The 12,468-nt window shown below is 46.9% G+C and overlaps 5 protein-coding genes across 5 annotated transcripts; 2 read left to right on the plus strand and 3 right to left on the minus strand.

Moving 5' to 3' along the window:
* Positions 1-852: 852 nt before the first annotated feature.
* Positions 853-1,586, minus strand: AO090012000381 (uncharacterized protein; the record flags this gene model as incomplete). The annotated part of the gene is made up of 2 exons (XM_023236459.1): positions 853-988; positions 1,231-1,586. The coding sequence occupies 2 exons, from the start codon at positions 1,584-1,586 to the stop codon at positions 853-855; spliced, it is 492 nt and encodes a 163-aa protein (XP_023091385.1).
* A 428-nt stretch (positions 1,587-2,014) lies between these two features.
* AO090012000382 (uncharacterized protein) lies at positions 2,015-2,434 on the minus strand (the record flags this gene model as incomplete). The annotated part of the gene is made up of 1 exon (XM_001727356.1): positions 2,015-2,434. The coding sequence occupies one exon, from the start codon at positions 2,432-2,434 to the stop codon at positions 2,015-2,017; it is 420 nt and encodes a 139-aa protein (XP_001727408.1).
* An 893-nt stretch (positions 2,435-3,327) lies between these two features.
* AO090012000383 (uncharacterized protein) lies at positions 3,328-3,751 on the minus strand (the record flags this gene model as incomplete). Its single annotated transcript, XM_023236460.1, has 2 exons — positions 3,328-3,560; positions 3,682-3,751. The coding sequence occupies 2 exons, from the start codon at positions 3,749-3,751 to the stop codon at positions 3,328-3,330; spliced, it is 303 nt and encodes a 100-aa protein (XP_023091386.1).
* Positions 3,752-8,498: 4,747 nt separating this feature from the next.
* On the plus strand, positions 8,499-10,104 carry AO090012000385 (cytochrome P450; the record flags this gene model as incomplete). The annotated part of the gene is made up of 2 exons (XM_001727358.1): positions 8,499-9,453; positions 9,509-10,104. 2 exons carry the CDS (start codon positions 8,499-8,501, stop codon positions 10,102-10,104), a joined length of 1,551 nt encoding a protein of 516 aa, XP_001727410.1.
* Positions 10,105-11,028: 924 nt separating this feature from the next.
* On the plus strand, positions 11,029-12,460 carry AO090012000387 (uncharacterized protein; the record flags this gene model as incomplete). Its single annotated transcript, XM_023236461.1, has 5 exons — positions 11,029-11,336; positions 11,357-11,447; positions 11,519-11,625; positions 12,156-12,175; positions 12,429-12,460. 5 exons carry the CDS (start codon positions 11,029-11,031, stop codon positions 12,458-12,460), a joined length of 558 nt encoding a protein of 185 aa, XP_023091387.1.
* Positions 12,461-12,468: the final 8 nt, after the last annotated feature.

Raw genomic sequence — 12,468 nt, forward strand, 5'->3', positions numbered from 1 at the left:
CATAGCCATGTCGGTGTGGAGTGGAGAAACTCATTCGTTTTATGCTGTTTGCATCTATTCCTTTCAATGTGGCTGAAATTAAACAGAGCATGCTTTTACTATCTGGCATTTCTCGATCAAATAAGATAGCTCATGCTCTTATTAGAGTATGTATAGGAGTTCCGATATAGAAGCTATCTGTTTAATATAAAAAGTGTATATACATATACTAGTTTCGTTATTCAGCTCGCTGGTGTGACATTTTCTGTTAGTCCCAATCACTTCAGATGCAAAGCTCCGGAGTTTAACGATATCCGGGTTAACTACAGTACCTGCTGCTTAACCTGGTAACGGCGCTGATCTGAATAACTCCCCCTTTGTGAACTGTATCAACTCATTCTGAGACAAAGGTGCGGGCGCCGGGAAGATAGTCTAATTAATGTCTCCTTCAGGTCGATAGCCGCGTCGTGGAGACGAATAGATTATTACCATAGTGGTCGAAACGAGGTTGCCACCAGTATCGCGACACCAAATTTCCACTGTTCCTTTGATTCTGTTGTATGACAATGCGGACCACTTAAGCAGGATTACCAGAACAATGGGCGCATTGCCTTTCATCCATAGATCTTTGTCACTTCGCAGGTGTGGGAACGATGCACTCCAACCTGATTCAACAACAATTCGAGGCTCAGGGTGTCCACGCGAAGGAAATGATCAGGGTGTTTGACCGAGCCTTGGTAAACACCTGAGAAATTGTCGAATACTAAGTTATTATATATGTTAGTGCAGCAAGATAACTGATATAAAACATACGTACTTGTTCCGACTCTGCTCCACTAACGCCAGGACGACAAAGATATTTTAAATAGATCCTCAAAGTATTAGTTCGCTTTCGTCGCATTCCACCCCTTGTGGTTTAATAGGAAGCAAAGCTAGGCCCCAGCTGGCAAGCTCCATCTTGGGCCAGGTAGAGCGTGTCTCGTCAAGGCGAAATTCTCCAAAGAAGTATCTATGTATACGCAGAAATAATTAGTTTGCTGCCATGTAATAAAGGCTAAGGATACATGAGAAGAGAGAAGGGAACTCGCAGCTTTTGCATCCTTCTGTCCCAACTTAACTTATTTAGGTCGCCCCAGTGAAGATTTACACCGATGTTGCATAGGATACTTTCCATTGGGGCAGATGGATGCGTCAGCAGGTATTAACAATTACAGCTTAAGCATCGTATTGGAGAGGAAGGAAGTAACTTACGTAAAATCTGATTGGAACTGTTGGCGTATCGCGGCTCGCTCCTTTGCACTCAATGCCCAGAAAGTCCCATCCGGAATGTCGGTTTTTCGGCAGCGCTTTTGGTCCTCTTGAGAAATATTCAGTACCGCGCGAGGACTACCGCTAGTTCCTGTTCCCAGAACGTCGCCCGGGACAGAGGTGAAGACGATGTATGACAGAAACCCGCCCGGTACAAGTCCATCGTCATCTTGGCGTCCGTGAGAAGAACCGAGGAATCGTGGCACAAAATCACAGTCGTGAAGAGTTAGGCGACGATAGGCTTCGACCCACTGGTCGAAGCGACTTAGCTTTCTGTCAGTTGCTTCTCTGCGACGCATGGAAGGGGGTAGGCCCATTGATTCTTTCGCAGGAAGCTAGAGATAGACGGTAATCAGAGCTTCCTGGTAAGGATAGCTTGTATTACAGCACTTGAACTCAGCGCGGGCGTAGGACATACTGCCCAATTGTTGTATGTCCTTCCGGTCACTGATCTCAGATTTCTCCTCAAGCCTTTCAGTGAGTTGCCAAACCGAGGGAGGTGAGGAGACCTCAAGGGTCTTGCTGAGCCAGTACTCTTCTGGAAAGAATAGAAATGGCATGGTTGAAGACAGATGAGACGGTGTTGGCCGGGTCAGTCTTGATCTGGTAGAAGATGAGAATGAAAGTGAGAGAAGAAAAAAAGAATGCGAATGGGAGTTGAGTGGGGTAAAGAGAGCTGGTCTGGTAATCACTACGTAACTTCTTTGGTTCTCGGACACATTCGCTATTAGGCTTGGAGAACAACGAAATCGGGGACGTTTGTGTAGTCCTTTCCAGAACAAACAAAATCGGCAAAGGTCATTTGGAATTGTTGTTCGTGAAAGACTGTTGTCATTACTTCCGCGAGTTGAGATTGCCATCGGCCCTGGACTTCAGGTTCATTACCGACAAGAGATTGTTGCTTTAGAAGGCTGTGAGGGCCAGGTTCTCCTCTAGGTTCTAGGTAGAGGTGATGTTGGTTTCGGGCCCAGTCGTGGGTGCGGAACTCTATTCCTACATGTCCAAGGAAATTGGGCCATGGGGATAAGGGTCCGACGTAGTAGACGTCGTGGAGGGCGCTGCTTTTTGTCCGAGAGTCTGAGACGTTCAGGTCAGGGAGGCACTCCTGGACGGCGAGTTTGGAAGTCACGGCTCTAGAGTTAGGCATCCTGGATGAATCGATAAAGTGATAGATCAATAAATCGAGACAATATGTTGGATGCACTTAGAGGCGTGATGAGAGGAAAGAGGGAGAACAATTGAACCAGGAGAGGGGACATAAAACAGTAGTCCATAGTATATAGGTAAGTGCGAAGTGCAATTGGCCGTACTGTGCACAATAGGCAGGAATGGAATGTAGCTCCCAATACACCATTAGCGGTCAGCGATTGTAATGTCTCCAGTGGAAGAATCCCACCGGACGAAATCTGTCGACTCCCCTGCCCCAGAAAGATTGACAATTCTGGTTAACTTGAACGCTATACCTAGCAGTTCCTTCAAAAGTAGAGACATTGTTACAGGACCTGTCGTGGAAAAGATGAACTTGTCGCCGATCTTGACAGATCGGGAAGAGTTCCCATACTTGAGAAAAAGTTTAGACAGCAATCTATCCGGGGTCCTAACTTAGTCCACGTTCCTAGATGATTCGGGAACTGCGTGCACAGCTACTCGATCATCCACTGTTCTCGCCGGCTGCCAGTGCCACTCTACCTCGACTGTGCCCTTGTCACTGCTGTAATCTAGATGTCGGAAGGTACGAATTCCAGCCGACCATGCATGCATACAGAAGTCCAGGAGAATGAACTTTTCCAACCTCTCACCGTGGGCAAATACCTGCAGAGTCTTAAAGGCACAAGGCACGGGTCGCTGAATGACTTGCTGAAGCCGGTCGAGGAGCTGTTGACACTGAGAAGAGACTTCATTGAAGTATTCATCTTGAGCCATCGAACCTGCGATGGTACTCGACCTTCCAACCCAAGCACGGGCCGCGGTAGGAGGGTCGATGTCCATTGTGTCCGGGTCACTTTAAAGGTCAGATACTGACAGAAGTACCTTCTATGATCAGACACTTGAAACAGCATCTTCGATGAACAGACACTTCAAGACGTTCAAGTCAGGGAGGCGCTCTTGGACAGCAAGTTTAGAAGTCACCGCTTTAGATTTAGCCATCTTGGATGAATTGATAGAGTGATATGTCAATAAGTCGAGACAGGATGTTGGATTGCACAGAGGGAAGAGAGAGAGTAGAGGAGGAGAGGGGAAATAGGCAGCGCAGTAGTAGTATACTTGATGACCTAGAGCTAAGTCAGTGGGTCATTGAAAATACCACAATAGGCATGATATCAATTAGCAAATCAAGTGGGTATCATTGTGGTCGTGGGCGATGGGAGAGGACGTCAATCATGATTTACTTACTTCCCGGCTGTTTAGAAGCTTGGCTAGCGGCGGTACTAGTGGCTGGGTAGATGACCACCAGCAAACCCATCCCTGTTGTATATTTTCTCTTTATGTATTTTGTTGTTGTGATGGTCTGGTCCCTTGGGGGATCCTGTATGGTAATGAGATTGGATCGATTCCGTTCGGCCGGCTGGAACGGACGCGATGTTGGTTGTGACCTCCTCTTTGCACCTCCGGTGGTTGCATTACCATATCCACAAATTGGATCGTGGTCGTATTGCTGAGCTGGTTTCCTTTAATGACGTGGATCGTTCGTCACTTGAATGCAACAGTTGTGAAGTGGGTGTAGATATCTCGACGGTTTGTTATATAAGTATGTTCGAGAGGAGAGAAGGGAGTCAGATTAATAGATGTGATATTTATCCAACCTGGCAGTTGCCAGCCCTGTCTGTTCATCGCCTGGGCTATCCATATTCCTCTGGTATCCCACATCGGTGCTTTCGCTGTGTTGCTGATGAGAATACTGATCTGGTTCCGACTCGACTATGTCACTATGTCCTATTTATGGACTAGATTGATTGATTGATTAATTAGCTGTAGGTCGAGGTTGATGGTAGCAAATTACTCACGCCCTCCGTCTGAAGTGAGATAACAACCATGTTGACCGGTCACTATATTGTATTTTCTGATGCTCGTAAGTAGGTGTAGTCAGTTCGATTGGGGGAGAAGGTGACTATGGATGCACCATATAATCCGTAGGGCTGATGATGGAGGAGATAGTGCTCTCTTAAGGTTCATTTCTCTCCTGAGCATAGCCTTACGATGCCCAGCTTCTGCAATGACCCGTTTAACCACTGTACCGATCCTTCTGATACTAGTTGTTGAACTTAAGGGCTTCTCCTCAGTATTTTTAAACGGACACTCACTGACGATGACAAAGGCACCGAGGGATTAGAAAGAGACACAGAGAAAAGCGCAGAAGAAGATGTAGAATATGATGATAATGATTACCCTCTTTTCAATCCAGGAAAGCTGTCCTTTTCTATTCACAAAGGTTGTTCTTCACTGTCAAATTTGTTCTTTCACCAGAGAGGATTTCACCCCCATTTCTATCCTCGCTTTCGTACTACTTTACGAGGTAGAGCCATCAATTTCCTAGCATGGTATGCCCCGGGTTATCTCGACCGCTTCCTACATGTAGGACCAAAAAGCTTCGATTTGAATCGATAGATTTGCTTCCACAACTCCAAAGTCGCGTACCCCAGACTCTACTCAGTAATCCAAAGGGACCAACTGCCCTTTAAAAAAGGCAAAAGTTAGGAGCACTTACTGAAGTCTCTTTTGAACACTTCCAACAATGACCGTCTTTCAACGCTTCTTCTGTCTAGAGGGCTCACCCTCAACAGTGGTAGGCAACTTTGTAGTAAAGATGTACACTGCATCCTCTTCATTTACCGGCTGCGCAGCTACCATTGATCCAATCCAATAGCCAGATGACCCAGTGGCTCCTTTACCCTATCGACATCAGCTTCAATACCACCTCGAGTAAAATCATCGCGGCATACTGGAGTTCTTCCAGAGCCTTGCTCTATTCTTTCTTTACCATAAAATATCTGGTCAGCACAATGTTTGTTTGACTCCGGGCTTGCCAATCTCACCTCATTGGCAATGAATTCCGTCTCTTACTTTCTAGACTTGACGTCCCTACCTCTGTGAAACCTAACCTCCAAAATTCGCATCATCCTTTTCCTTAATAGCGCGGTATTACCGTATAGCGCCGAACAGATTAGCCTCTTTGAAGAGATTTGACCGGTGCTTGACCGTATTGAGAGCGCGAACTCCCTGGCCGAAATGTTTTCGGAGTACTTGATATTGGCAGCTAATGTGCCCCAGGAATCAAAGGCTTCCAGACCCTCGTCCTTTAGGGCTAGAAGGTTAGCTTATAATTTATTTAGATAGAAGCAAAATATCACCAATGTCCTTTAATCATTGAACTTTATCATCGGCCCAGCCAAGCACGACCAGGCATATTAGAGAAGCAGCTTGGCCAGTACAGCCCAGTTGCGCCGGGAATAGCGCTTTAGATATACAATGACATGGGGATCATTGGCCCCATAGCCCTCGCTTGGGAGTGAGCCAGTGTCCATACCGTTGCATCCCCAGGAAAGAATCGCCAGTGACCACCCCAGTATAGCGCTATAACAATATCCTCTCTTTCATCGACGAGTACCTGAGCGTCGACGCATCGAAGCTGATGGTCCCAATCGCCGATCTGTCTGGCATATTTTTGCAAAGTCTCTTGCATGTTTATTTGGTGAGCCCGGAGGTCTCCTCACTTGAGTTGGAATCCAGGAATACTTGTCTTTTGACAGAAGCACCTTTCCAGGACCGGTCGGTTTGAATCTGACTCCATACATCTTGCATTAAGTCCCAAGCACGATCTTCAGAGACCTGAATGCTCAGCTAGACAAGGCTGCATACCATTATCTGTGAGCTAGCTCTCTTTGAATATCTACTTGGCTATGGCGACGACCCAGTTCACTTGCCTCAGGGCAGTGGATGAGGATTAAAGATAAACGAAGGACCTATTCATACACCAGGCCGTGTGCTGTAACACCTTCTTTGTCGGTTGTGCAACATTCTTGCACAGCTGTAACAAGTCCTTCCTGGGATTTACATGGGCAATGTAGGCGAAAGAAGGGATAAAAGCATACCAAGTTAGACCAAGTTGGGCATTTCAGGCTTGGGATTCCCGCAAGAGAATCAAAACAAGCATGGAATCCAATATCAGAGAGTTGTGCGAGAGACCCTGGTCCTCTTGTCGAAAATGGCTTGGAGCCAAGGACGCGCGGGCTCTCTAACTGAGGGAGTGCCCGTATGCTGAACCATTTCGAATCCAACCTGAGATATTTCCTGACCAGATCACCATTCTTGATATCCCCTGTAGTTGGGTAAAGGATGAGGCGTAGTGTATTCATATCACTTGATTTGCTGTCAAAGGCCATAATCACTTCCCAGTCATGAGATCCAACCCTCGGGCCACACTCGGCAAAAATTGTTCTTTGGAATTGAATCATATGTTCGAGCTAATGCTTCCAAGACGAACTCCGTTAAACTTGTTGTAGTATTAGCTTTGGTGTTAACATACCTTATCCAATTTTGGTGTTAATTATGTCTTCCGCGGTCATAAAGTTGAAAGCACCCTGACCGTACGCCGTTTCAATGTACCCACCCCATATATCCATCCAAACTGAAGAGCCATCCACCAAAGAATCCTACAGGCTTGTGCGCTTTGGATCCCATAGCTGTCCTGTATTTATTGTTTAAACTTTGTAGGCTTGAGCCCCGTATTTAATTTATTGTCCTGCATTTCATGACGCGCCTAAATAATTCCCAGGAGATTATATCTATCTACATCTTTTTTGTATATATTATCGCGAATTGTCAGGGTAGTTAATTCAATTGATCTTTACTCGAATAAATTGATTATCCAAAGGTATGCTTCGTAGCCTTGCTGTTCAACTTGTCTTCCGCCTGAGCCTTTCTACCTTCGGTGGCCGCCCTACTTTGTTCAGCTCGACCGTTCTCAAGGCCTTAGGTCTGTACCGTCCCTGGATTAACGCACCTGGTGGACAATCTGCAGGCCTCGTTTTCACGTAATGGACGTCAGACAGTGTTATGCCTTCAGCTCGGGTGGCCACCGACCGCACGGTATTCTGCGGGAGTGTGGACGAGTTGGGTAATTCCGCCCGATGTTTGCTCAGGACGTTCTTGTAGTCATTTTGTATGAAGGAGGCTTTTTAGTCTTGTCTCTCGGTGGAATCCTCTAGCCCGTACGGTAAAGGTTTGTACCAGCCGTGCGTTGTGGTCCTCATCGCGCTCTCGGTTTCTGTATGTATCCGTTTCCAGGTGGTCCACATGAATGGCGATATCACCAAGGTAAGTTCTTCCTGCAGTGGTATGTCCTTCATCGTCCGCTAACAATTGCGTTAACGCGACTTCCTCTTGGGTCACCGTCTCGGGTTTTCTCTTCGGCGGCATGTTGAGGGACCTAGTCTCGCTTGAGTTAGACATCTCTGCGCTCAAAGGATGGTAGCCATACCCTATTGTCATGATAACGGAGGACGATTGCCAGAGCTGATATGAGGCCACAATACGAAGATAATCGAATACAAGAATGAGAGCGAAACGTGTTAGTGTGTTTGGGTGAGGAAACACAAACTTGGTGTCCACGAGGACGTTCAGAAATTTCTTTTCTTTATATTTTTTAATGTTTATGTTTCATTAGTTCTTTATTTTCTTTCTAAAATAAGAATGGAAGCTTTTCTCTAAATTATATGTCATCCTTGCCGGCTCCTATACTATTTGAGGTAAAATACACGGAACGTCTACACCAGTCGAAAAGATATACATTCACCTACATGATACAAAGACATTCCTTGGCTGGAACTACCGGTATAATTTTCCATAAAAGGCAAGCAAGAACCACCCCTCAAGGCCAGAGTTTGATGTCAGGAGACTATTTTTGGTTGGAGATAAGAGGATTCCAAGCAACGCATGGGGCACGCAGAGGGTTATTGCGGTTAACTTTCCCTATCAGGTAACTCTCACGGGGCAGAACTCTACCACTTAGACCATTGCAATCAATTTCACAGTGTAAGCAAATCTTATTGCGGGAGGTCAGGTAGATTTGATGCAGATGAGCGTGACAATCAATGGCTTATAACCCGTCATCAGTCTCTCATTTAGCTGTTGTGCCATCTTTCGCTGTCTAAGATCTGTTAACCGTTGCTGAGTTCCACATCATCTGCAACCATTTCAGACTGCCCCATACAATGGCACTAGAAAAGTTATTCATTGTGGTTTTTCTTTGCTTTGCCTTGAGACCTTTACTCCTTTACTTCTACGACAGCAAGAAACTGCGAAAGTATCCGAATCAAAACTTCCTATCCGGCGTCACAAATCTGGCTTCCATACGGGAGAGACAACGCAAATTCCGGACAAGAGAATTGTATCTTCAGCATCAAAAGCACCCTATCATCCGTGTTGCACCTAATATGCTCTCGTTCCGGGATGTTAAGGCGATCAAGGATATCTACGGTTTCGGATCTCCCTGCCAAAAGCATGAAATATACAAACTCCAGAACAGCGAGGGACACATGAACATTCTTAACGTCATTGACCGGGAGGATCACAATCGGAAGCGCCGAATGTTATCGCACGCCTTTTCCACCAAGAACCTGGAATCTTGGGAGTTCAAAATCACTGATAAAGTCGAAAAGCTAGTGGCCCAGTTTGATAGGAGAGCACATCCTCCGGCATGGAAGAATGAACCAAGTCAACAGAACAATACTACGGTCGACGTCAGATACTGGCTCAATCTTTTTACAGTCGATGCAATTGCTGATATTGCTTTGAGTGAACGGCTTGGTATGCTCGAATCCGGGTCGGACGTCGTCAAGGTTGGTGGTCCGGGCGAAGAGGACAGCGCACATCGATTCATTGAGGACATGCACGAAGCAGCCCGGGTAAAGTCGAAGATCATTGGTACTTTAGATTGGTACTACGTCTTGAAACAGGTTTCCAGCTTTCTCTCCTCGCGCTGCCGTTCGCAGTGGGACTGTGGAGGCAACGTCGGCCAGATTGTGGAGCACTTGGCAGGCAAGCGATTGCGACGGCATGAAGATGGTGAAAACATTGATGATTTTCTAAGCTGTCTCATCAATGATAAGGCGGGCAAGTCTCGAAATCTAGATATTGGTGAGCTCAAGGCAGAAACGAGCATTCTGCGTAAGGCATTCCCTTCGCAAGCGCCGTAAACACAGGCTAATCCGAGCTTCTGTAGTTGATGCCGGGTCTGAGACAACGGCGATTGCCTTAACTCACCTACTTTACTACCTGATCAAAAACCCAGATTGCTTTGTCAAGCTAAGAAAGGAAGTGTCAGGGGCTATCGCTGGAGACAAAGTTGCCCCCTACGCCAAAGTCAAGAGTTTACCCTATCTGAAGGCTTGCATTGAGGAGTCCTTACGTCTATCACCTCCACTTCCGCGGGGCCTCGAGCGTGTAACACCTGCAGCTGGGGCCTATATCATGGGCGAGTTTATTCCTGGGAATGTGGGTGTCTCGGTTCCTGCATATGTCGCCCATCGGGACCCGGATCTGTTCCCAGAACCAGAAGCTTTCTTGCCGGAGAGATGGTTTAATAATGAAAACATCGGTAAGATGCGAGATGCATTTATACCATTTAGTGCGGGTGGTCGTGCTTGTATTGGGAGGAATATTACTATGATTGAGCAGCAGATCCTGATCGCCACCCTCGTGCACCGATATGACTTTTCTCTCGCATCACCTGATTGGACACTGCAGAATGAAGAGGCTTTCAATCTATGGCCCGTTGAACTGCCGGTAAAGATTTGGGAGAGGGATCTCGAAGCATAGCAGGAATTGCTGTTTTGGTGGACCTTTTTAGCATTTTGTGACGTGGTAGTTGTTGTTATCGATGTTCATGGAACTACCTATATCCCCAAGTTATGTGTAGTATTGTCTTCGAACCCACATCTACTGTATGGAAATTGAACTTTTGCTCATGCTAGGAAAGACTGTACTGTATGTGGGCCACCAGAATCACGGCTATCTCTGGCGATTATATTAGTGGTATCAACCAAACTAGACATAATCTACGCCACGAAAAGAAACGACGTTAGTGACACCAAGACGTGGGGATCACTCTGTAGTACCTGAGCTATGGAACAGAACAATCGACTGCAGGCATAGTGACAGGTATGCGCAATTGTCGGTTTCATGATCGTGCGGGGATGCAACCCAACCGAACGCCAACTAGACGGTTATATGAAGCCGTGGTGAGGATGTTTTCCTCAGAGATATCATCAACGGCAGAGTTGTCTTTCAAGCTTGCTTTTCGTGTGGAAGCCAGTTCGCGCCTCAATATCGTGGAGCAAAAATATGGCATTCTCTTTAAGTGTGTTGTCTTTGATGTGTTTGACCGCTGAGAAAGTGAGATAAGTGAGCATATGGAAACTAAACACCACCGACGCGATTTCTTACCGTAGCAAAGGGGCTGAACAACCACGACGATGGCGGAGTCTAGAAGGCTTGACAGAGCAATTAAGATTATCTGCCTTGAATGTGCGTCGACTTGATCCTGCAGCCGAAGTCGGAATCGAGGTCAGGGAAAAGAGGAGCATGGCTTGACCGACGGAGGTATTGTCGTAGGAGGCTTACCAACATCTCATTCACACCTTCCGGCCCCTCCGAAACCTTCTCAAGCTCATGCCACAGAAGCAGCATGGATAGATGGTAGAGCACTATCGCAGCGCCTTTCAAGTCCTCTGCTGTCAGGTTATGGTTTGGAGATGTGTAGGGCTAGAACTGTACCGAATTTTGGGCGTGGAAACCAGTATCGAACGTTTCCATCTTCTGTGTATTCAGTTCCTTTCCACTGTTCTGGGCATATATGCAGCCAATTACGCAGTTCGCCTTGGAGAGTTGACAGGTCTCGCTTTCTCCGTTTTGTCCTGCTTCTCGACGTTTTCCCAAAAACAATGCAGACAGTTTCAGCGGTCAGGCGCACAACATCATTACAGAATGAATCCTCTGCTGGCTCAGCTCTTGAAAGGTCAAACTTTGGCCACGAGCCCGGGTCATGCAAGGTAGGCGAGTTACGATTCAGCGCGTCAGCCACCTCGTGCCGTGCATATATCCAGAACGAAGCGCGAGTTAAGCAGCTTGCTGAGTTGTGGGCATGTAATGAAGCTACGATTGTGTGTGCGCCCCTGAGATGTCTTTGATAGTCGAGACCCGGGAATGCGAGAAGCTCATAACTGCTCAATAGGATTGTCCCAACAATCGCGAGGTCCATCTCACTGGGGTAAGCATCGAGAAGGCGAGCCATCAAAATGAACAGCCTGGCCGTAGTAGTGTTCAGACACCGGTTTCCAGGTGAGTGAAGATCCAACGAGGCTCAGTTGCCGTGCTGCAAGAGCACATATTGCATTTAATATAAGGGGCGACGATGGAGCCATACATAGTAGCCGCCTTTGATAGGTGAGCTCTGAGTCAAACACGTCCATCCAAGTCGCGATACTTTTCTCGTATACCCGGAGAAGATGGACGATTTCTGGCGTTATCATAGACTCTGCGGGAGGAGACACTACCTCGCGATCTGCACCAGCGCTGGAAATGCTCTGTGGCTCTTGTACTTGATGCTCCCCATACCTCTGAGGCTCAGGTTCACGGACAGAGTTTCCTGTAGTGCATTGACCGTCTAAGTTGGGCTCCGGAGGGATTTCAGTGCCTACGTCAGCTTCACTTTAGCCAACATCAAGAGACTTTAGAACCTTTAAAATCAACTTCAGCTATCTTACATCTCCCTGTTCCGGCGACAGCTGGATTGCAAATGTTCCATTTCGATGGAACAAATTCCGGTTGTTGACATTGTAGTCGTGACTTCCTACAATTACTACAAATAGGCCGGGCTTCATCGCAGCGAGTATGTCTTCCTCGACAAGTAAGACTGCGTCGGCTGTCAGAATTGAGGTAAATGGCGTATTGTGCATTTGAAATCTTACCAGCCTATACTTGTTAGCTAATGATGCTCCATCATGCGTGCGCCTCGAGCAACGCAACGTACCCTTCCTGCTGCGAGGCCCGGATCGGCGGCGCGGCCTACGCCCTCCTGGCAATGAATGATCCATGGGGACGAAAATTTTAGCAGTTAATATAGCTGGCAATGAATCTTGCAGCCTGCGAAAACAAAGAAATTTGCTCAGCGTAGAATTTCCA

This window comes from Aspergillus oryzae, chromosome 4, assembly GCF_000184455.2.
Source record: "Aspergillus oryzae RIB40 DNA, chromosome 4".
NCBI classification, from domain to species: Eukaryota; Fungi; Ascomycota; class Eurotiomycetes; order Eurotiales; family Aspergillaceae; genus Aspergillus; species Aspergillus oryzae.